The 22264-nt window shown below is 40.6% G+C and overlaps 1 protein-coding gene across 1 annotated transcript; it reads left to right on the forward strand.

The window, feature by feature from the left end:
* The first annotated feature begins 1581 nt into the window (after positions 1–1581).
* On the forward strand, positions 1582–20669 carry FEM1C (fem-1 homolog C). The gene is made up of 3 exons (XM_086629653.1): positions 1582–1611; positions 2227–2956; positions 14939–20669. The coding sequence occupies exons 2-3, from the start codon at positions 2413–2415 to the stop codon at positions 16246–16248; spliced, it is 1854 nt and encodes a 617-aa protein (XP_086485779.1). The 5' UTR covers positions 1582–1611; positions 2227–2412; the 3' UTR covers positions 16249–20669.
* The last annotated feature ends 1595 nt before the right edge of the window (positions 20670–22264 follow it).

Here is a 22264-nt window from a genome sequence, read left to right on the forward strand (position 1 = left end):
TGGACACCTGTAGAAGCACCGCTGCATCTGCTACTGTACAGGCAACTGTGAAGCCCTGTAGCTGGCAGGTCCCTCAGTGCTCACAGCGCTGCATGCCGCCCACCCTGAAAACTCCAGGGACCGAAGCGGAAAGGTCTGCCAGGTTATCATCTCCGTGTTCCCTCCAGCATGGAACTGTTCCCTACAGTACCTTATTTGTATGTGATATGATTTGCACATCACAGCCACAAATGGCTCTGTCAATGAGTTCCCACAACTTCTAAATGATTTTTCTGGCTTGAACGGAGCCTCCCTACCAGGATATTACATTTGATGCTAAGCATGTGCTTTCCTCCCTCCATTTTCTTCCCAATTGCTGTTGACTAAAGCTTGTAAAACTTTTCAAATAATCCCTCCATTCCACTCACATCTCTTGAAAAAGTTCTCTATTCTTCTTGCACCATTTACGTCTAATTTAGCATTTATGCACAGTTACATCTTTTAATCTCTCTCCATAAATTAATACCACCAGCTCCTCGATAATTTTGATTGCTCTTCTCTAAGCCCCCGTCAGTTTATTTTCATCTTTCTGGTTCTGAGCTTTGCAGACAAAACCATCAGCAGCCTGTATACCACCTTGCTGGTGTGGGGTACAAAGGGACGAGCAGTAACCCAGGCTGTGATATATTGCTTCTACACACAAAATTGCAAATTCAATCGTTTTTTCTTTATTTTTACTGGGCTTTCTTTGAGGGCGAGGCTGCTAGATTGCATTGCAAATTGATGTCCAAATTACTAGCCATTAACGCCCATGGGTCTTTTTCAAGTTTGTATATACTGTCCCTCTTTTCTGAGGTTTGCAGATCATATACTTGGTTGTGACAAAAAAAATTACATTCCCTTGCTCGGGTGCAGCTTTTTCAGGATCTTTCTCCCTTTTTACTACTATCGGGATAAGAAAAAAGGTTATATGCTAAACCTGTAGAAAGCTGCGCGCAACGTCGAAAATAAAACCCCAAATATTAAGCCAAACAGCGACATCGCCCAGAGCCAGAGCATCCTCTGCGCTGCAAAAACCGAACACTTCACCCGAAATTTATTAATTAAGGAGGCACATCTGTCTTTTGCCCCACGGGGTTCTCCTGCCCTCCACGCGAGGACCCCGCCGCCCCCCTCGGGTCCTCGCGTGGGGGGCAGCATAGCCAGCTCCGACCCTCGGCACAAACAAGCCCCGACCCTCGGAACAAGCCCCGACCCTCGGAACAAACAAGCCCCGAACCCCGAACGGGCCTCCGCACCGCCGCCCACGCGCGCTATAGCGGGGTGCGGCGCGGGGAGAGCCCTCGCCCGCCCCCTAGCGGCCCACCGTCCCCATCTCCGCCTCCCTTGAGCGACGGCGTAGTCCCGCCTCCAACCCCACTTGCTAGTGGCTGGCGGGCGCCCGCGCCCTTTTCTGATTGGTCCCGGCCGCGCCCAAGAGGCTGCGCCGCGCCGCGCCCCGGGCGCAGGGCCCGTTCTGGGTAGTGGGGGGGCGGCTGTCATGGAGGAGGTGGACGGGGTGCAGAGGGCGGCGGCGGGCGCTTCTCTGTGAGGCCGGCAGCAGCGGGAGGGGGCCGGTAGCGCCCCGGGAAGGTAACCCCCAGCCCAGCAGCCCTTTCTGGCTGGCTCCGGGCGGGCGGGGAGGCCGGGGAGGCCGTGAGGGAGCCGTGAGCGGGCTGAGGCACCTGAGGGGAAGGGGGGAGGCGGCTCGCTTTGAGGGGAGGCGGTGGGCCTCTGGGCGGGCGGAGGGCGATCGAGAGGGAAAGGGCAGGCTCTGACCCTCCTTGCCGCCTGAGATGCGGTCAGAGCGCGGTGGCCGGGGCGTACGTCGCCTTCCCCGCCTGCTTTTCTCCCCCCAAGGTGCCTGTCCGCGGAGCGCCTTGAGGGAGCAGGGGGGTCTCTTTCCTTACGCTACGCCTCGAATCAAGTCGGGGGCGCTGCTCGTGACGCAGTAAGAGAGAGAGGATTTTTCTGCGGCTGGTATGGATAACACACTGGTAGGATCAGCCCCCTTCCCCACCCCCCCCAAACAGCTTTCCTCAGGAGGCACCAGGCAGCCCGGGGGTGTCCCAAGGAAGGCAGCTGGACGTCGGTGTACCACAGCAGCTAGTTGTTTCGATGTAGCTGTAAAAAAAAAAAAAAAACAACTCGCAGTTAACTTGTTTGCGAAGTAGGAGATGAAAACATGCAGAATTCTTTCTCTTGCAGATTTATAACAAGCACGGGCTGTGCTTTGTCAGAACCCTCTTCAGAGTCTCCATGTTGTCCCATCTAGATGAAACTGGTCTGAGAAGAAGCTGGGGACATTCTGTTTGGGCTGTGCGTTTCCAGTAAGCTTTTGACTCTGAAAAAGGCAAGTGTGTATCCTTCAAGAAGCAGAGAGGTACAGACTAAATGGATCTAAAGACAGCAGTGTTCAACGCAGCTCGTGATGGCAAGCTGCGGCTCCTTTCCAAGTTACTGGCAAGCAAAACAAGAGAAGAAGTAGCGCTACTGATGTCAGAGAAAACCAATGGTGCCACACCACTTCTGATGGCCGCCCGTTATGGTCACCTTGACATGGTGGAATACTTGTTGGACCATTGCTCTGCATCAATAGAAGTTGGTGGTTCGGTGAATTTTGATGGTGAGACCATTGAGGGGGCTCCGCCACTATGGGCAGCATCAGCGGCTGGCCACTTGAAGGTTGTTCAGTGTCTGTTAGATCATGGTGCATCTGTCAACAATACAACTCTCACAAATTCAACGCCACTAAGAGCTGCCTGTTTTGATGGTCACCTGGAAATAGTAAAATACCTTGTGGAGCACAAAGCAGACCTGGAGGTATCAAACCGTCATGGGCATACATGCTTGATGATCTCATGTTACAAAGGCCACAAAGAAATTGCTCAGTATTTACTTGAAAAAGGAGCTGATGTTAACAGAAAAAGTGTTAAAGGTGAGTTAATTTTTTTACTTTTCTTGTGGTAAATAGGGGTAAAGTTACTCCTTTAGCCTTTAGGAGGCTGACATCCAAAAATGTTCGTGTCTCATGAAGCTGATGAGTAAGAAATAGTTAGCTATGTTTTTGCTGTTTTTTTTTCAACGTACTCCTTTGTTAACACAGGTTGTATAGTTTCATTCTCAATTGGTTCATTTTAATCTTAAACCCTTAATCCTTAAAAAGACAGTCATGAAATGTCACATTTATGCCTGTGCGAAAAGCTGATAAACTTTCTGAGAACTCATCTTGCTAGTAGGTTGATGTAGTAACATATTCAAATATACAAGCGTATATTCTTGTTTTTCATAGTTTCTTAACAAACCAAATACGCTGCACATAAAACTGACCTGAACCAATAAGGTTAGCGCAACAAAAGATGCATAAAGGAGAAAAATTATTTTCTGCATTGGAAACAAATAACCACCTTGCTCTTCACCCTCCTCTCCCTCCAAATTCTTGAATAATATTGGACTTTTTTCAGTGTTGGTGCACAAAAACATACTAGGATTAAAGAAACGAAGCTGCAGGTGACTGTGATCCCAAGAGAAGGGCTTCCAGTGGTGCACAGATTGCAGGGGACATCTCTTTGCCCCTGTTTGCAATTACTCTGATGTTATCATTTGAATTGAAGATTTCTGTCAGTTTTGCTGTGATCATAATTATGTGGACCTCTTGATTTACCCACTGGGTTTTTTGTTACATCTCAAACTTGTATGTGGGTGTGATATTTGCCTGAAAAACATACCGATTATTGCAGGTGATGGTTAATTTTTAGCTCACTGAGCCAGGATTGTGTTTCAACACTTTATTTTTTATATAGATATTACTAATCTGCTAATAAACTTCTTCGTAGCCTAATACTTCCGCTGCGTGTTTCAGGCTAATTAGATTTATAAAAGTATATACAGTTATTTTTGTTAAAGTATACTTTGTGGCTAGATTATTGTATGATACTGGTAAATGCTAAATATGGGAGTAATCTTTGGAAAAGCTGTTCAGTTAAATATGTCTTTTTTCAGCAAGTCTTGGAGATGTGTGGGTTTAACTTAAAGAAAGCTAAACTACAGATTTGTCACAGAGGTGGGCAGAGCAAAATACATCTTCCTTTGTAAGGATTTAAGATTGCTTATGAATCATCGTGGACTTGTGATAGGATAAAAATGTCAGTTTTCTAGACAGGGTTCTTGGAATAGCAAGTACAATACCAAATGTGTGTTGTTTTTCAATTTTAAACCCGAACCTTTATATGATAGGTATGAACAGAGCAGCAACTGTTAAATATCTGATGTAACAGGGAAAAATGATATATCTCTGCAGCTCTTTTTCTTCCCTTGTTTTGTATTGGTGGAGCAGGCTTTACTTTACTGCACTAGTAAAGTGAGTAATAAGGATCAGTAATGTTATTTGTCTTTTTTTTCAATGACTAAGTGGCAGCGAAGGACTCCTGAGGATTTTCTCAGTGTTCTCAGTTTCTCTATTATTTTAATTCCTTCCTCTCTCTGCTTCCTTCAGTTTCTGTGTGACTTGCAACTAGGCGCATCAGCAAAGGTTCATAAGGCATAACTGATCCTTATTTAGTTTTTTTAAAAAGCTTGTATTAGATATGCTTTAGCTCGTTAAAATTTACTTTGTACTTTCACCTGCCGTGTGTACAAATGGATGTGTGTACATAATAGATATCTATTGATCAAGCATGTAGAGTATGTTTTTCTATGTGGTAATCCCTGCTGATATGACACAAATATACTCTTTCACATCTTAAAGCAGTCTGATCTCTGAGGTTATTTAATAAGCAGCAGTGAGGCAAAGGAAGAGAGAAGGTACTATAAACTCTGAAAGTCATCTGTGGAAAGGCAGAAGAACTGAGGAAAACTGGTAGCCCTAAGTATTGCAACAGTGTGGATATTGCAGTGGCTGAGGCTTGAACAGCTGACATTCTCGACTTTGTTTTGCAAGAACGCGCAGTACCTATTAATTTCAAAATTTGAATTTCTACCAGGATGCGTTCTACACTGTAAGGTTCCATCTCAAAGTCTTTGTGTGTTATTTTCAGTTTCTACTCCTCCCTGCTGTGTGCTAAACACCTGACAGTGTGTATGCGCTGGTAGTAGGGAAATGCAGAGAATGTGAATACTCTGTTCTTGGGTAGTAAAGGTGGTTGCTACTTTTGTATCTGAACTCTTTTTAGATAGGCCCCTTCCCGGGCTTCTGCCTGCTCTTTTGTGAAAGCTGTAGCTACTGTAAATTTTGCTGCATTTAAAATTATAACTCTTCTTATAAGAAAAAAACCCACAACTATGTAGCTTCAGTAGAGGTGCTGTTGTAGAAGACTACTGTAGATTCTTTTCCAGATATTGTTCTTAAAACTAAGGTGGGACAGGCAGGCAAAATTACTTGAACTATTTGTTGTGTTTTTCCACTGGATTTTGATATTGCAAGGTAAAACTTTGTCCACATTTCAAAACCCAGGAAAATCTAGGGCTTAGAAAGATACAAAAATGTTCTGAAATTTTGATAGTTCCAGGGAAAAATCCAAATGCTTTGAAAAAACAGGTAAGTTCACAGGCATCTAAAAATCTGGGTTACAACAGAGGCGGAGTATGAAAGAGGAGATGAAAACGTGTGGTGAAATCCTGCTTCTAAAATCCAGGCAGAATCCCCCAACTGGGTTTTGAACTTCAGAAATTCAGAATGCAGAGGTTCTTGGAAGACAGCTGTGGAAGTGCAAAAGTACAGCTAGGATGTGATTAAGATGTTCATAAAGGCTTCAGAGTCTGGGTCAGATAAGATGCTACACCGGAGGTGAAGTGTAGGTCTGGCACTGTCTCACAGGAGGTGGTGGTGGTGAAAAAGAGGTAACAAGATGTTTGGGGTAAGTAAGTGCTATACTGTGAAAGGTGGCCAATGGCTCTGAATTTGAGGTAAGAGCCTTTAGTTGTCTTTGTTTCTACTGTTTTGCAGATCTGAACTTTCAGTTTCCCCAAACCTTTTTGAAGCACATAGGCAAACATAAATATAAACAGAGTTTTTTTTTTAAAAATGTTTTATGTTACCTGAACAGTGTTAGTGAGGGGGGGGAAAAACTGATACCTGAGGTAAGAAAAGTGTGGGGTTTTTTTTGTCTTAGAATTGTGTAAAACAGCAAAGATATCTGTAGATACCAGGTTTTGGGTTTTTTCTTTGGCAGAAAAGCTAAAAGCAGTCAAAGCAACACTTATGAAGTGTGTTAATTCACCACTGTCTTACTAATTCAGTGGCTTCTCCACTATATTACCCCTGGTTTAAGAAGCTGCAGATTAAAAATGACAAAGCTTAATAAGTTTCACTGGTATATAATAATATCTGAAATAGCAAGTTGGTTTTTGGTGGGTTTTTTTTAAAAAAAAACAACAAAACCAAACCCTCTTAAAACTGAAAGATCTTATAGCTTTTGTACTGGTCTTAAAAGGAGGAACAGCATGGATAATGCTAGAGTAGCAGAAACTTGAGTTTTTCCAGGAGAGGAGGCAGAACCCTGGAACTAAACCTCAAGTGAATCCACCTTTGTGCTGGGTGAGGGGGATGTTCCGTGTGTCGGCTGCGTGCAGTTTTCTGTTCTGCTGCATTGCGAAGCCTGCCAGGGGTCTGTTGTTAGTGATGTTTGGAATGGATCTCTGGATTCTTGAATGCAGTGTTTCACTGATGTGTTTCTGTGCACAGTCTTCATTTGGCTGTTATGTGCAGGGAGGGAAATGCTTACTCTTGTAATTTAAGTAGTAGCAGTCTTTGGGCCTTCAAATTACAGATTTGGGCTATGCTTGGGGATATACCTGGGGCTGTGTTTGTTAGATTTTACATTTAAAATATTTCATATAATTGCCCCAATAAAATTATTTTGCATGCAGACTTTTTTAAAAGGATCTTGTACTTCCATTCTGACTCCAGACAGGACACTTGGATCTTGTGTGTCGAAAATCTGCAGTGCACATTTTGATAATTTGTGTTATATTTATCCTCCTCTACCAGGCTTTCTGTAATAATGGAGATTAATTCACTTCCTTTGTGCAATTAACAAGTTAATTTGTAGATAAAGTATAGGGGGGCTGATAGCCAGGATGATCTGAATGTACTGGAGCAGGGAATAAAGACTCTTTTCCAAAATATCTACTTGAAAGGCAGTTATTTTTCTGAACATGGCTTGTAAGTCTTTCCATTGCTCAGATGCTTGGTATGTGGCCTCTTTCTCTTCAAGGTGATATTCGTGCTTTTTACTAGTGGTCTTTACTAACTGTCTCTCTTCTGTAGTTAGCAGGCTCATCTGCAAATCAAATCAAAATTTCTCCTTAGAAAATTTTGTAGGAACTGCTGGACTAAACATTCCTTTAGGTATCTTTTGAGATATGCACAGGAATCTTTGGTTGCAAGCCCTGACTCTTTGTTGTTTATGATCCTCAATACTACCATAAGATTTGGAGGGACTCTTGTATGGTGAAAATGCAAAACAACACTATAATTGAAAATCTTGTTCTTAAATTCCAGTGGCATAGTATTTAATTAGAATAGCTTTGTGAAATAATAGGGAGGACAGGGCTTGTTGACTTTGCTTCCTCATTTGGGAAAGTATGGAAGCATAGAGACCTCAGTCTCTATGGCTGCTGTATCAAGGTTATACATACAGTGGTAGTATGATATCAAGGGCTAGGCTATTTCAGTATTGCCATTTATATGGGGCACTGGAAAGTGTAACACTCAAACCTGCTGGTAAGGAAAAAAAGTCTTTTACAGACTTGGCAGACCCATAAATAGGGGAATTAGAGAGATTCACGCTCTGCTCTACGGTCACTGTGGTTTAGCATGCGTTAAAAATAATTAATTTTCTCTAGCAGTGAAAATTAAGGAGTCTGACAGGTTCATTCTCTTCTGAGGTTTTTTGTCTTGTCTGCTGGCCAGGATTCAGTGGGCGGGGGGACAGACACCAAACAAAAAACAACAAAAAAACCACCCAAAACAAAGCTCCCTTTTTTCCTTCCCGCCCCCCCTCCCCTTTCCGTGAATAAATCCTTACTTTAGTAGAGTTCCATGTCCTTTTTTGTTTGTTTGTTTTTTCCTTTTTTGGCTGGTATTACATGATGCAGTGCACTGCATTTTGTAGATATTTTGTGTGTGATGTTATGTGGAAACTGAACTTCAGTAGGAATGTCTGCAAATAAAATAAGGAAGTTAGTTTAAAGGAATAAATTGTTGAATTTCAACTCAAAAGGAATTATGTTGAAATTGTATGTCTAAAGATCTTGGATGTGAAATCAGATTGATACTAGATTTTAATGTGAGTTTTACTACCTAGAAATTTGATCAAGCATTTTGTAAGTATTAGGAGGTGAACGTACTTAATTGATTGCAATTCAAGTCAAATCACTTTCTGTGTCATTGCTTCATTTTCTTTCATTCCCATGTCACAAGCTACCAGTCTATTTTGGGAATTATTTGCTTCTGACATAGAAAGACATGGCCTCATTATGAATTTGAATGCCCACCCCCCACCCGGATAAGCTTTTGGTAACACTGGATAGTTAGAGATTTAGTTCTGTGGCATGTAAAGTGTTTGTCTCATGTTCATACCACTTCTAAAGGAGGACTGTAACAGAAGAATAAAACATGAAGTTACGATGTTGACTGACCGTACCTTTTTCCTTAATTTGTTTTTCCAAGATTGGGAAGGTCTGGAGGTGGGGTTATTCCATGTCTTTGTTGCTGTTTTTAATTAGAGGAAGGTATTAGGTAATGTGAATAGTAAGTAAAGTTTTATACCAATAGAAATGGTTTGTAAAGCAGTATTAGCAATGCCGTATAGGCAGTCACTTTCTAGCAGAGAAGCACTGTGACTACCAAAGCATTTCAAGTCCAGTTTTGTTTCTGTGCAAGAAGTATGAGCCTTTCATGTTTTTCTAATAGTAGCTGTTTTTTATATGTCATTAAATTCCTGCAGATCACTTTGGAATTAAAAAATGGATTAAGAAAATGTAATTAAACCTATTTCAAAATAATCATTCACATCTTTAAAAAAATACTTTACTTTGACCAACATCTTTGTATATGTCCCTTGGAAAACTGCTTATTGAAGAGTATGACTTCCAAATTACTTATTTTCATCCTTCTTCCTTTCTAATACAGCAAGATATTATTTTTAGTTTGTTACTGAATAAATCATGTTACAAAAATAGCATTAACTGCTGAAATGTGCTCAGCCATTGTTTCTTCCTCTCAATCTAGACAATATAGTGGTTTTGAAATGGAGGAGTCAATTCACAGAATAAGGCTTGGTTTGCCATACGTATTTGAGCTGTTCAATTCCTGGCCAATACGTGGAGCATGGACTTTGATTTAGATATTAAGGCCACTGCCATGTTTTCTTTCAAGTTCTTCCTCAAATTTAACGCTTGATGCTTGCTAGTTGTAGATGCCTGGTAATCTTGATATGTCTTAAGGTTGAGGTTTATGTTTTTTAAGGTGACAGCTCTGAACTGTCTTTCTACCCTTGCCAGCTTTCAGTTGATGGCAACAAGGTATCCTTCCCGCTGCTGAACCTGTACCATCCAGTCAGTAGGTGCAGCCACTAAAAAATTGGTGGTGACAGCCTTTCTTTATTAGTTTGTGCATGGCTTGAAATAATGGTGGTTATTTTAACTTCAAGGCTATGACAAAATAAGTAGCTAAAAAACTACACTACTTCTGATGTGCTCTCAGTAACAGCTGTTTAACCTTAAAGTCAGTAATTGTAATATGAATAAAAAACCTTGTTTTTTTTTTAAATTAAGGACGTCCAGTTGAACACAGTAGTAAAATTTCTTGGAGTTTTAAGTGTATTTCCACATGTTCTGCATAGCTGCATTGTAAATTAATGACACAGACTGTTGGATTGGACCTGAATTTACCCAGACAATGGCCAAGCTTAGTTTGTGTGGACTTTTTCAGTGTTACTGTGTCATAGCATATATGCCTGGCAATTGACAAGAGAGCCAAAAGCAGCGTTATATGGCGATAGATCTACACTGCATAATATGAATAGCTACCATTGATCCTACTGTCAAAGCTAGCAAAATGTATATTAATAGTTGAGAAGCAATAGTAAGCGCTTTGGTGTTAGTAATATATTTTGGCTTGTTTGTCTTTAATATGCTTTTATGTTATGACTTTTAAAATAGCTTAAAAATATTGGTTTTAAGGTAGAAAAGAGGTGCCAATGTCAGTGTTTTCGGAGCTGTGCTGTGAGGGATGGTGCATGGTCTTGAATACACCCAGAAATGTCTGCATTAAGTGGTGGCTCAGCCAACACCCAGATGCGTCTGGTTTTGCCTTCCTCACTTAGTGCAGAAGTGCAGATGGTCTGAGGAACCGGCCAGTCTTTAGTACTGGATTGACTGTTGTAGTTGTGTCTTGACTAGACTTTCTCCAGCATAGCAAGAGGACTTACAGTATGTGTGTGTGTGTATTGGTGAGTTTTTGTATTTGTCTGCTTTTGATGCCTTCCAATCTTAGGAATTTAAAGGTCTCGTGCCTCTTAATATTGAGGCATTGACAGTTTTCTGATCTGTGGTGTGTGATAAGGACAGAGGGAATTATATTTGATAAACTACGCGATGCCAAATTTGCCGGACTTGTAATCCACCTGAATTTGGTAAAGTTTCTGTTCTTGCGATTGGAAAGAACACTAGTGTGGCCAGACCTGTAACTGACTTAACACTCAGTGTTAGTGATAAAAATTGCGTAAGGTATTAAATACTTAAACTCACTTGCCAAGGTGTGAACTGGATTTAGCTTTGTGAATCTTGATCTAACAGATAATTTCAGGTGCCACTTTGTGTCAGGTTATCTTCCTCAGCTTACTCGTTAGTAAATGTTATAAGATCACTGGCAGCTGTTCAGAAATGTTTCAGGAAAGGAATATTTTGCAAGTTCACCGTCTGTTAATGAAACAAGCTAATATTTTCTGTGTTCTGGTTGTTGTTGGGTTTTTTAAATGTTTGGAGCTTGCACTTAAAAAATACTGATTGTGGGGACAAAGTATGTTCATAGCTCTGGTATAAACTTCAGTCATAAGCTTTTCAAAATAACTTTTTACACATCTCTTGTATGAATTTGATTAGTGTGTCAGCTGAATTTTGGTATCTGCAGAGCCTGAACTGAGACTCAGTTTGTCTGATTTTAAGAGTAATCAGCTGCATAAGAGCTTTTGTTATGTTGGAGAGGACCAGGAGATTTGTCTCCATCTTTTTCCTTCTCTTCCAGTGAAGTGTTCATATTTGAAGTTAGGCAAAATTTCCATCTAGTTGAAGCCTAATAGTTAAATATTTAACCAAGTGTCCAATGCTTGCATTCCAATTTTCTGTGAATAGGGTTTTCAAACAGGTGGCACTAGTGCTTGCTAGAAGCTTCCCAACATGCTGTTAGAACCAGAGTGACTTTATATAAAAGTCTATGCAATGTCATGCTAATGAGAAATAAACTGTATGTAAATGATAAGACACTTATAAGATAGATTGCTATGCATTGTGTGTTGAAGGCGTTTTTTCCTTCTTGGAATTGGGAGTCCTAACCAGAGGAGCAGAGGTATTAATGGGGGACTTCAGAATAAAGACCCAAGAAAGCAGTAAGAATTTTCTATCTGGGTATATACATGTGCTTGACAAAATACCGAGTTCCCTCAAAATATACTGGCAGTCTCAAAGGCCTCAGCTGAGATGAAGAGCCTGTTGTGATGGATTGTATATTCTGTTCTGTACAATTATTGCCTCAAAATATGTAAATCAAAAAGATCGACAGACAGATTAAAAGCTACAGTACAGAGGCAGACAAAGCCAATGTTGAGTTAGCCTAGCTTTAATTTTCATACAGATCTCATTGGTTGATCGTTGCTGCAGATAATGAGGAAGGGAAATTTGACAAGGAAAGAAGGAAAAAGTGTAACAACATGGGGACAGCAAGCTTAAGTTTCTGTTTCGTTATTGAAAGCAGATACAAAATCCCTTATACAATGGAATGTTTCAGCTGGAAGGGACCTACAATGATCATGTAGTACAGATGCCTGACCACTTCAGGGCTGACCAAAAGTTAAAGCATGTTGTTAAGAGCTTTACCCAAATGCATTTTAAGCACTGACAGGCTTGGGACATTAACTACCTCTCTAGGAAGCCTGCTTCAGTGTTTGACCACCCTCTCTGTAAAGAAATGTTTCCTTATGTCCAGTCTAAACCTCCCTTGGCACAGCTTTGAACTGTTCCCACATGTCCTATCACTGGATATCAGGGAGGAGAGATCAGCACCTCCCTCTGCACTTCCCCTTCTCAGGAAGCTGTAGAGAGCAATGAGGTTGTCCTTCAACTTCCTTTTCTCCAAACTAAACAAACCCAATGGCCTTAGCCACTCCTCACAAGACATGCCTTCCTGCCCTTACACCAGTTTTGTTGCCCTCTTCTGGACTCAAAGGACCTTCATATCTTTTTTCAGTTGTGGGGCCCAGAAGTGCACACCGTACTCAAGGTGAGGTTGCACCGACGCTGAATGCAGCAGGATGATTACCTCTTTTGACCAGCTGGCTATAGTTGATCTTTGACCTTTTGTGTTTTGCCCTGTGTATATGAACCACAGCTAACTAATCTTCCTGCAAAGCCTGACCTCGCTTCCAGAGAGCACAATTTCTTTTTCCTCTTGAGCCCCATGAAGAGTTCCCTGTTCAGCCAAGCTGGTCTTCTCCACCACTTGCTCGACTTTCAAGGCAATGGAATTGCCTGCTCCTGTGCTTTTGTGTAGTGGAGAATTCCATTTTAATTCTGTTTGGGGTTTTTTTTGAATGATGAGACAAAAAAGTCCTTAAAACCTGTTTAATTCTTTCAGGCATTAATATCATAGAATCATAGAATGGTTTGGGTTGGAAGAAACCTTAAAGATCATCTAGTTCCAACCCTCCTGCCATGGGTAGGGACACCTTCCACTAGACCAGGTTACTCAAAGCCTCATCCAACCTGGCCTTGAACACCTTCAGGGACGGGGCATCTACACCTCCTGTGGGCAACCTGTTCCAGTGTCTCACTGTCTTCTTTGTAAAAAAATTCCTTCCTTAGATCAAATCTAAAGCTCCCCTCTTTCAGTTTAAAGCCATTGCCCCTTGTCCTATCACTACACGCCCTTGTAAAAAGTCCCTCTCCAGCTTTGTTGTACCCTTTAGGTACTGCAAGGCTGCTGTAAGATCTCCGTGGTGCTTTTTCTTCTCCAGACTGAACAACCCCAACTTTCTCAGCCTGTCTTCATAGGAGAGGTGCTCCAGTCCTGGGATCATCTTTGTGGCCCTCCTCTAGACCTGCTTCAACAGCTCCATGTCATTCTTATGTCTCCACTCAGCCTGTATTTGTGCTTGGAATTGCCCTGACCCATGTGCAGGACCTTGCACTTGGCCTTGTTGAACTTCATGAGGTTCTCACAGGCCCACTTCTCAAGCATGTCAAGGTCCTTCCAGATGTCATCTCTTCCCTCCAGTGTGTCAACCGCACCACATCACACAGCTTGGTGTTGTCCACAAACTTGCTGAGGGTGCACTCAATCCCACTCTCCATGTCACCAACAAAGATGTTAAATAGCACCGGCCCCAGTACTGACTCCTGAGGAACACCACTTGTCACTGGCCTCCACTTGGACATGGAGCTGTTGACCGCAACTCTTTGAGTGCGACTGTCCAGCCAATTCCTTATTCACCGAGTGTTCCATCCGTCAAAACCATGTCTTTCCAGTTTAGAGACAAGGATGTCGTGTGGGCAGTATCAAATGCTTTGGACAAGTCCAGGTAGATGACATCAGTTGCTCTTCCCTTATCCACCAATGCTGTAACCCCGTCATAGGCAGCCACCAGATTTGTCAGGCAGGATTTGCCCTTAGTGAAGCCATGTTGGCTGTCACCAGTCACATCCTTATTTTCCATGTGTCTTAGAATAGTTGCCAGGAGGATCTGCTCCATGATCTTGCTGGGCACAGAGGTGAGACTCCCTGGGTCTTCTTTTTTTCCCTTTTTAAAAATGGGGGCTATGTTTCCCCTTTTCCAGTCTATGGGAGCTTCACTGGACTGCCAGAACTTCTCAGATATGATGGATAGTGGCTTAGCAACTTCATCTGCCAGTTTCCTCAAGACCTGTGGGTGCATCTCATCACATCCAATGGACTGGTACATCTTAAGGTTCCTAGATGGTCTCAAACCTGATCTTCTCCTACAGTGGGTGGTTCTTCATTCCCCCAGTCTCTGCTTTTGCCTTCTGTGACTTGGGCAGTGTGGCTGGAGGACGTGCCAGTGAAGACTGAGGCAAAAAAGTCATTGAGTACCTCAGTCTTCTCCATATGCTGGGTAACCAGGTCTCCTGTTTCCTTCCGGAGAAGGAAGGACGTTTTCCTTAGTCTTCCTTTTATCACTGTCATACCTATAGCAGTTTTTCTTTTTGCCCTTGATGTTGCTGGCCAGATGTAATTCTATCAGGGCTTTAGCTTTCCTAACCTGCTCGGACAATTTCTCTATATTCCTCCCAGGCTACCTGTCCTTGCTTCCACCAGTTGTAGGTTTCCTTTTTGTGCTTGAGTTTGTCCAGGAGCATCTTGTTCATCCATGCAGGCCTCTTGGTGTTTTTGCCTGACTTCCTCTTTGTTGGGATGCACTGCCTCTGAGCCTGGAGGAGGTGATCCTTGAATATTAGCCATTTGATTTGTATAACTGCTTGGCAGCTTTCATGTGTAATCAGATGCTGAATATTTTGACTGTCGTCTAAAACTTTCATAGGCCATAGAAGTCAAAACAGCTGTTCTTTTAACTATTAATGTTTGGGGATTTTATGCTATTTTTAATTATTTTTTTAACTATTAGTATGGCAGGGTTTGGACTGTAATTTGATTACACTCTGTGTAATTTTGTTTCTTCTCTTGTAGGAAACACTGCATTACATGACTGTGCGGAATCTGGAAGTTTGGAGATCATGAAGATGCTTCTCAAATATTGTGCTAAAATGGAGAAGGATGGTTATGGAATGACTCCCCTTCTGTCAGCTAGTGTGACAGGTCACACAAATATTGTGGACTTTCTGACCCAGCATGTACAGACCAGTAAGGCTGAGCGCATAAATGCTCTGGAACTTCTAGGAGCAACATTTGTGGACAAAAAGAGAGATCTGCTTGGTGCTTTGAAATACTGGAAGCGAGCTATGGAAATGAGATACAGTGATAGGACTAATATTCTGAGCAAACCTGTGCCACAAACACTAATTATGGCATATGATTATGCTAAAGAGGTAAACAGCTCAGAAGAGCTAGAAAATCTTATTGCAGACCCCGATGAAATGAGAATGCAAGCACTGTTAATCAGAGAGCGTATTCTTGGCCCTTCTCACCCAGATACATCCTACTATATTAGATACAGAGGTGCTGTCTATGCAGACTCTGGAAACTTCAAGCGTTGCATCAACTTATGGAAGTATGCTTTGGACATGCAACAGAGCAATCTTGATCCACTAAGCCCTATGACAGCCAGCAGTTTACTGTCATTTGCTGAACTTTTCTCCTTCATGCTGCAGGATCGGGCAAAAGGCCTGCTAGGCACTACCGTCACGTTCGATGATCTCATGGGTATACTGTGCAAAAGTGTTCTTGAAATAGAACGGGCCATGAAACAAAACCAGTGTCCTCCTGATCCAATACAGCTGAACAAAGCGCTCTCCATCATTTTGCATTTAATTTGCTTGTTGGAGAAAGTACCTTGCAGCTCAGAACAGGAACACTTTAAGAAGCAGACCATTTACAAGTTTCTTAAGCTTCAGCCTAGAGGGAAGAATAACTTCAGTCCACTTCACCTTGCTGTTGACAATAATACGACATGTGTGGGTCGCTACCCAGTTTGTAAATTCCCCTCTCTACAAGTTACTGCTATCCTGGTGGAATGTGGTGCTGATGTAAATGTCAGAGACTCTGATAACAACAGTCCGTTACACATTGCTGCACTGAACAACCATCCAGACATCATGAATCTTCTTATCAAGTCAGGTTCACACTTTGATGCCACAAACTCACGTAAACAAACTGCTAGTGATTTGCTGGATGAGAAGGAAATAGCAAAAAATTTAATCCAGCCCATAAATCATACTACATTGCAGTGTCTTGCTGCTCGAGTAATAGTGAGTCATAAAATATGCTACGCAGGACATATCCCTGAAAAACTGGAGAACTTTGTTTTGCTCCATAGATGATAGCGTGGATTTCCAGAGTACTGTTTTTGAAGCACGACTTGGTGACGGTATTTTCCTTGAGCACTGTTGTGATACACCAGCGTTCCCTTAGCTTGCTCCATCTTGCTGTCATTGGCTAAAGCATCGTTAGCATCAGATCTGCAGAGTTGGTTAACCAGTATTTAATATGAGTATGCCATATAATATATTTTGTGGATTATTTAGAAATGCAATGCCATATTTAGACTCTTCAAAATTGTCTGCCAAAGGCTTGTCTACTCTGGTCTTATTTGCCTGTTGGGTGTTTGGGACTGAGTTGAGTATTTTCCACTGGTGTCTTTTTACTATAACTGTTAATGTGGGTTTTTTTACTGTTGGAAGGTCATCTCTTTTTGGTTTTGCTTGAGCATTTCTACTTTCACTCTGTTCTTTTTCTATGGACTCATTGCTAAACTGTACAAGTTGTATGGACTTGTTAACATTTGCAACTACCATAAGTGCTTTTATCTTCTCTATGCACTGGCTTAAACATGACTGTTGTGTGTGAGCATATTTCTATGCAGCACTTGGCCAATTTCAACTTAAATGCCAATTTTGTTTTGCGATTTGTTTGGAGCTCTTTTGAGAATGCTGTCTTCATAGCATGATGAATTTTGGAGTTACTTATCAGCTCTCCAAACTTGGGTTTGTCTTTTTTGACTCCTATAACTGAGGTTGCTTTCCTTTTTATCCTCTGGAAATTTGTCCTAAATTTGGGAGAAGAAAGTCTTGCTTTTTCTCATCGTAGTCCACTTGAACTTTAAATCTGAAAATCATTTTATTGCATTGTGCAGTTAGGGGAAGAGCCCTCCTTCTGTACAACTGACACCTTCCCCTTTGCACTAATGTCTTGCTTGTGCTGGTTATGTGACTAGATGTGAAGTTTGCTCAAAGTTTAACTTCAAACTTAATGATACACTTTAATGAGAAATAGATCAAATGTATGCTGTAGTTTAAAATTTACAAGTCAACTTTAGCTACAAAAGAAACTAAAGCATGTTGGTGGCATGATGCTTATCAGTCCAGATCTAGACATCATCTAATATAATGTAGTAAGTGGCTGTATGCCAGAGTATTAGAAGTTCTATAGCAGTGTCCTTTTCTTCTTCATTTTAAGTATCTTTATAAATACTTGCATGGATTTTTCATTTCTGCTGTGTCAGCTGTACCTAACAAAAAGCGGAAGTTCTGTTGTATATATAGCTCCTAATTAAAGTACCTATTTTTATAATATTTGCACAACAGCTTAGCTTTTAAAACAGAAAGGGCTCTTTTGACTTGATAAGAAATCTATCAATGAAGATCATAAATGTGAGTGCGATTCAGGTAATTAATATAATTCAGCACTTTACTGTTGATTAATAGTAGAATTTATTATGGCACATTAGCCCTGTAAATGTCTTAAAGTGAAATTTGTTTCTGTTGGGTAGAATACAGTTTACTTGCAAGTTCAGTGGTTTAGCACATTAGATATTTTTGACTTGATGCTTCATTTCAGTGGTGGGCAGTAAGTGTACCTATGGGGTTCTTACTCCAGAAATTCAGCAAGTTGATTTAGGCCTTTGTCAGTGATAGAGATATTTAGAAATCAGATTAATTAAAATTGGTTTAGGAGGGTCTGTTTTAATATTTTATTTCAGTTTTTTAAGTTAATGTTGTAACATTTTTGTTAGTATATTAAGTTGAGGAAGAATGTATCTTGGGAGCATATAAGAATAGTTCTTCCTTGCTTTTGGGCTGTTTTAGGGTTCCTGTTAGTGTACAGCATGGTGCCTACTAGCTTAGCCATTCTTGAGAAAAATATGGGGATGTTTTTAAACAAAGGCATGTTGAAAGCAGTGCTGTTTGTTTATTGCCACTTTCAGACTCTGTGTTTTGAAGCAACTTTTACCTGTTTGTTCCATGTCACGTCTACATTGTATGAAATTACAAGAATGAGGAAACCCTGTTAGTTTCTCTTGCAAATACATAGGAGTACATTTCTATTCAGTTGGCTAAATTTCTCTGATTTGTGATGATTAAAACACATGCCACCCAAGATGTCACTTGTGAGAACATGTGGTTTGATTTTTGAATTTTTTTTATACTTTTCTACTACTCTGTAAGTGGGGATAATCAACAAATCACACCACATTAGAAGTGATCCATCTTATATTTCAAGTCATAAATACAATTCTTTTTCCATAGGTCACAGAGAAGGGGATTTTTTCAGAGTTTTATACTCTGGAACGTGTACTGCTCTTTAGTGGTTTTAGTTTAAATTTCTGTCTTTATAACTGTCAAATATGCTGTTTAAGGTTAGTTGGACGTTATTAGTCCAAAAATCTAATCTAAAAATTGTTAATTGTTAGCAAATTTTTGAATGGAAAACATTCCCAGAAAAGCATATCACTGTTAAATATATGTAAATCTAGTGAAAATTGCTACAAGGAAGCTTATTCTGTTACCTACTCTTTAAAAACAAACCAGTTTAATAGGACGTACTGACTTGTGTGTAGTTCTGTCTAAATACCTACGAATGTTCACCAGTCCTAAAAACTGTTCACCTCCATGCAGAATTTAATTTTTTATGGTGAGGAGGCTATCTGTTGAACTCTTACCTTACCAGGTACGTGGACTTAGGTGCCCAGGCAGATGAATGCATGCATTTAATACCACTTTCCGTTTCATAGAATAGTTTTGAGTTGGAAGGGACCTGTTAAAGGTCATTTAGTGCAACCCCCCTGCAGTGAGCAAGCACGTTTTCAACTAGATTTGGCCCTGTATGTTTACATTACCCAGTTTAATTATTCTTGATTTGAAAACAAATCGGTACAGAGCCTATGCTGAGTAGTGTGTTAAAGGATTAGTTCAGGATTTGCTGAATGGGAGGAGGGGTTGAAACAGCAAGCCCTGTCTGAGATACCTGTGCCACTAAGGCTGGTGCTAATGGATAGTAGCAGTTTTGCTCCCTCAGCCCCTGATTGAAACCAGTTTTGTATCTGCACCAGTTTTGTCTCCACTTCTGTATAGATACCAACTTTTTGGACCAGAATTTTTTTTCTTGCCCTTGTTACTCACTCAGAAGTGGGAATAAGTTTTAGTGAAACATGATGCTAAATGCAGTAGTGTTGCTAGCTGGACTCAAACCGTGGTAAAGACAAGGAACTAAAGAGCGTTCAGAACACAAGTTATTTTTTTGTCATATTTTTAACTCATTCTTTTTCTGTTCTCTTTCTTCCTACTTGGACTTTTTTTCTGATGAAAGGTACTGCTTTGAGCTACCAACGCAGAAAAAATATTGAGAACACTGTGGAAAACTGTATGCCCTGTGGGGGGTGAAACAGGTTTTAAAATGGATTGAACAATTTACAGGTATGGCTCTCTAGAGACAAAGACACTGGTACGTCCTTGCTTGTTGAGACCTCTGAAGTTGTATTTTTGGGGGTAAGGGATAAATGCTCAAAGCAGTTTTTCTTCAAATCTTGGGTTTCAACAGAAATACTTCAACAAGGAAGATGAAGAGTATTCCCGTATTAAAAAAAAAAGCTTTTTCTTATCAAATTCTAAAATTCCTATTTTTATATCACTTATGCTGGTAACAAGATTCCAGCTGTCTGTGGTGTCTGTGTTCTGTTTAAGTGCGGTGTAAGGACGTTTTCTGAAATGCAAAGCAACAGTGTGGTTAGTTTTCCATGTATGCTTTGCAACAGTCCCTGGATAGGAAGTAATTTTGTGTATTTGGTAAGTCCCCATAGAGCTCTGTTTTAACGACTGGTTTGCAACTGGTTAAAATTAACCTCTTTCCATTTTTACAAAACACTACTTTAAAAAAGGAATAGAGTGCTATGGCAAAATCCTTAAAGGAGGATTTATAAAAAGATAAAAACCTTATGAGGAAAAAATGTGCCTCTCTGCAGTTTTGTATCAGCTACAAGGTGATAGTGGCAGGATATGACTGCTCTTGAAGTAGCTTCCTCACGCTTTGAAATACAGAGTGGAATGCCTGTTATATGCTAAGGTGTTGACAAATGTTGAGTATGTAGACTAAACACTAATTTCTGTCTTCTGTGACTACAGTGAAGTCAACTGATATTTAATGCTTCAGAGTAATTTTGGGGATATTAATGGGAGACATGCTAGACTGCTCGTTATCTCTTGACTTGAGTGTGAAAGTAACTGTTGATCCCTCAGTGAGGGCAGAATGAAAAGCTATTGGTTTGATTTCAATTAATGTTGTATTTGTGTTGCAGTCTATCACAAAGACTTCCTATGCAGGGCTAGCTCCGTGTATGGAAATACTGCAGTTTCTTTTTTAATGTGAAGTAATTTAGCTTTAACAGTAATGTAAAAAAAGAATAACAAGTGTATTTCTTTGCTCTTACTCTCTTTAGGCTCCAAATGCAGATTACATTAAAAATACGTTTTGGAGAACACCTGTCTGAGTTTATGTATCTGTTTCTTTTAGGGTTACTGCAATACTGGTTGGTAAGCTGTTTTTTCTGTTGAGTATAAATAGTTAAATGTGAATGCTGCAGCTTTAGACTTCGATCTTCATGTGATTAAGAATTGTACCTTAAACAAAATGTCATGTTTCATTCTCTGTCTTTCAGTGAAATGGAGGTGGTCTAGCCAAGCCATTAAATTCTGGTAATGGGTAATAGTAAAGTCAAGTCTTAAACTGCATGATAAAGGAGATGTTATTTTCCAGGTTTCTAGAAAATGCAGCTAAGTTGTGCTATTAACTCAGTGAAAACATAGTAGTTTTAGTTTATGGCATAAAAGTAATTAGCATGACTTTATAAGAAGTAATTAACAGATGTTTTTTTCAAGAAAGTTGCACAAATTAATTTTCTGCTTAAAGCTTTTGAAGTCTCTTCCCTGTTGCATGTACAATTTAAAAAAAAAATGGAGGAATAGACTACTCTAAGGATGACAGAAGTATGAGAAGGTCCTTATTAAAGGCAGCTAGAGAATGGAAGACTTTGAAGAACTTTGCAACATTGCCACTGTAATTTTGAAATGCCTTTATAGTTAGGCGCAGTCACAGTGCTATACTTACAGGCAACGTACACTTCAGAGAGCTGAAGGCTTAGATTTATGCCTAATCGGTAGCAAACAGCATCAGAAAAGATGAGGAAATCTGATCCAGAGCTTTCACAGTAAGATAGTTGTCACACAGACGGCCGTAATGAGTTGACTATAGATTCTGTTAATTAGGAAAGGGAAGAACCGGAAAAGATCGTTTTACATCATGATTTATCCCTCTGCAGTTGCAGATGATGATAAATGTTTTCATCCAGAAGTGTCTGCTGGTTACCTAAGCTGTATATCCGTGCAAAAATGCTTCTTGGCAGAGGCAATTGCTTGCCGTCGGTTGAAGACCAAAACTCACAGTACGAAGTAGTGCAGGAAGAGGGCTGAAGAGGCCAAGTACATGGCATGTTACTCTGCCAGAGGCAATACGTTTGTTCGTTTCACACATAATATTCAGAGGGCTATATACCATCCACAGTGAAAAGCAGAAAACCCTTCCCTCTCCCTTGCCTTGCCTTGCAGTTGATCTCTGATGTTCAGAAAAATTGGGGAGTCACTGTACTGAGAAAATGTCACGGACAAAGATGTTGTTATATGCACAAAGGAGGAAAAGAAAGAATTGCTTTCTGATCCCTACAGGTGCCTGTCAGAAGCCAGTGAGCGTGAGGCTATGACGTAAATGGCAACCACGTCTCCCATCAGATCATAAGACATGTGGGTTCCTATCAGAAGTTCAAAGCATTGCTTCCATCATATCTCCTGAAGATTTCTCATGTCATAAGTTACTTCTCAAATTTCTCTTCAGAAGGCTATTTGGAACTCCAGTCCTTCAATAATTATGAACTTCATTCCCATTTGATACTTATTTTTTCAGTTTTGTATGTTTGATCTTTCCATAGTTTCAGCAGTTGTCTGTCCTTCAGACAGAGTTATCCTCTCTCACCGTCATGTGGTTAGGCCAAACAAACCAAAAAAACCTCAA

The sequence above is a fragment of the Tauraco erythrolophus genome, chromosome Z (assembly GCF_009769465.1).
Source record: "Tauraco erythrolophus isolate bTauEry1 chromosome Z, bTauEry1.pri, whole genome shotgun sequence".
In the NCBI taxonomy this organism is placed as follows: domain Eukaryota; kingdom Metazoa; phylum Chordata; class Aves; order Musophagiformes; family Musophagidae; genus Tauraco; species Tauraco erythrolophus.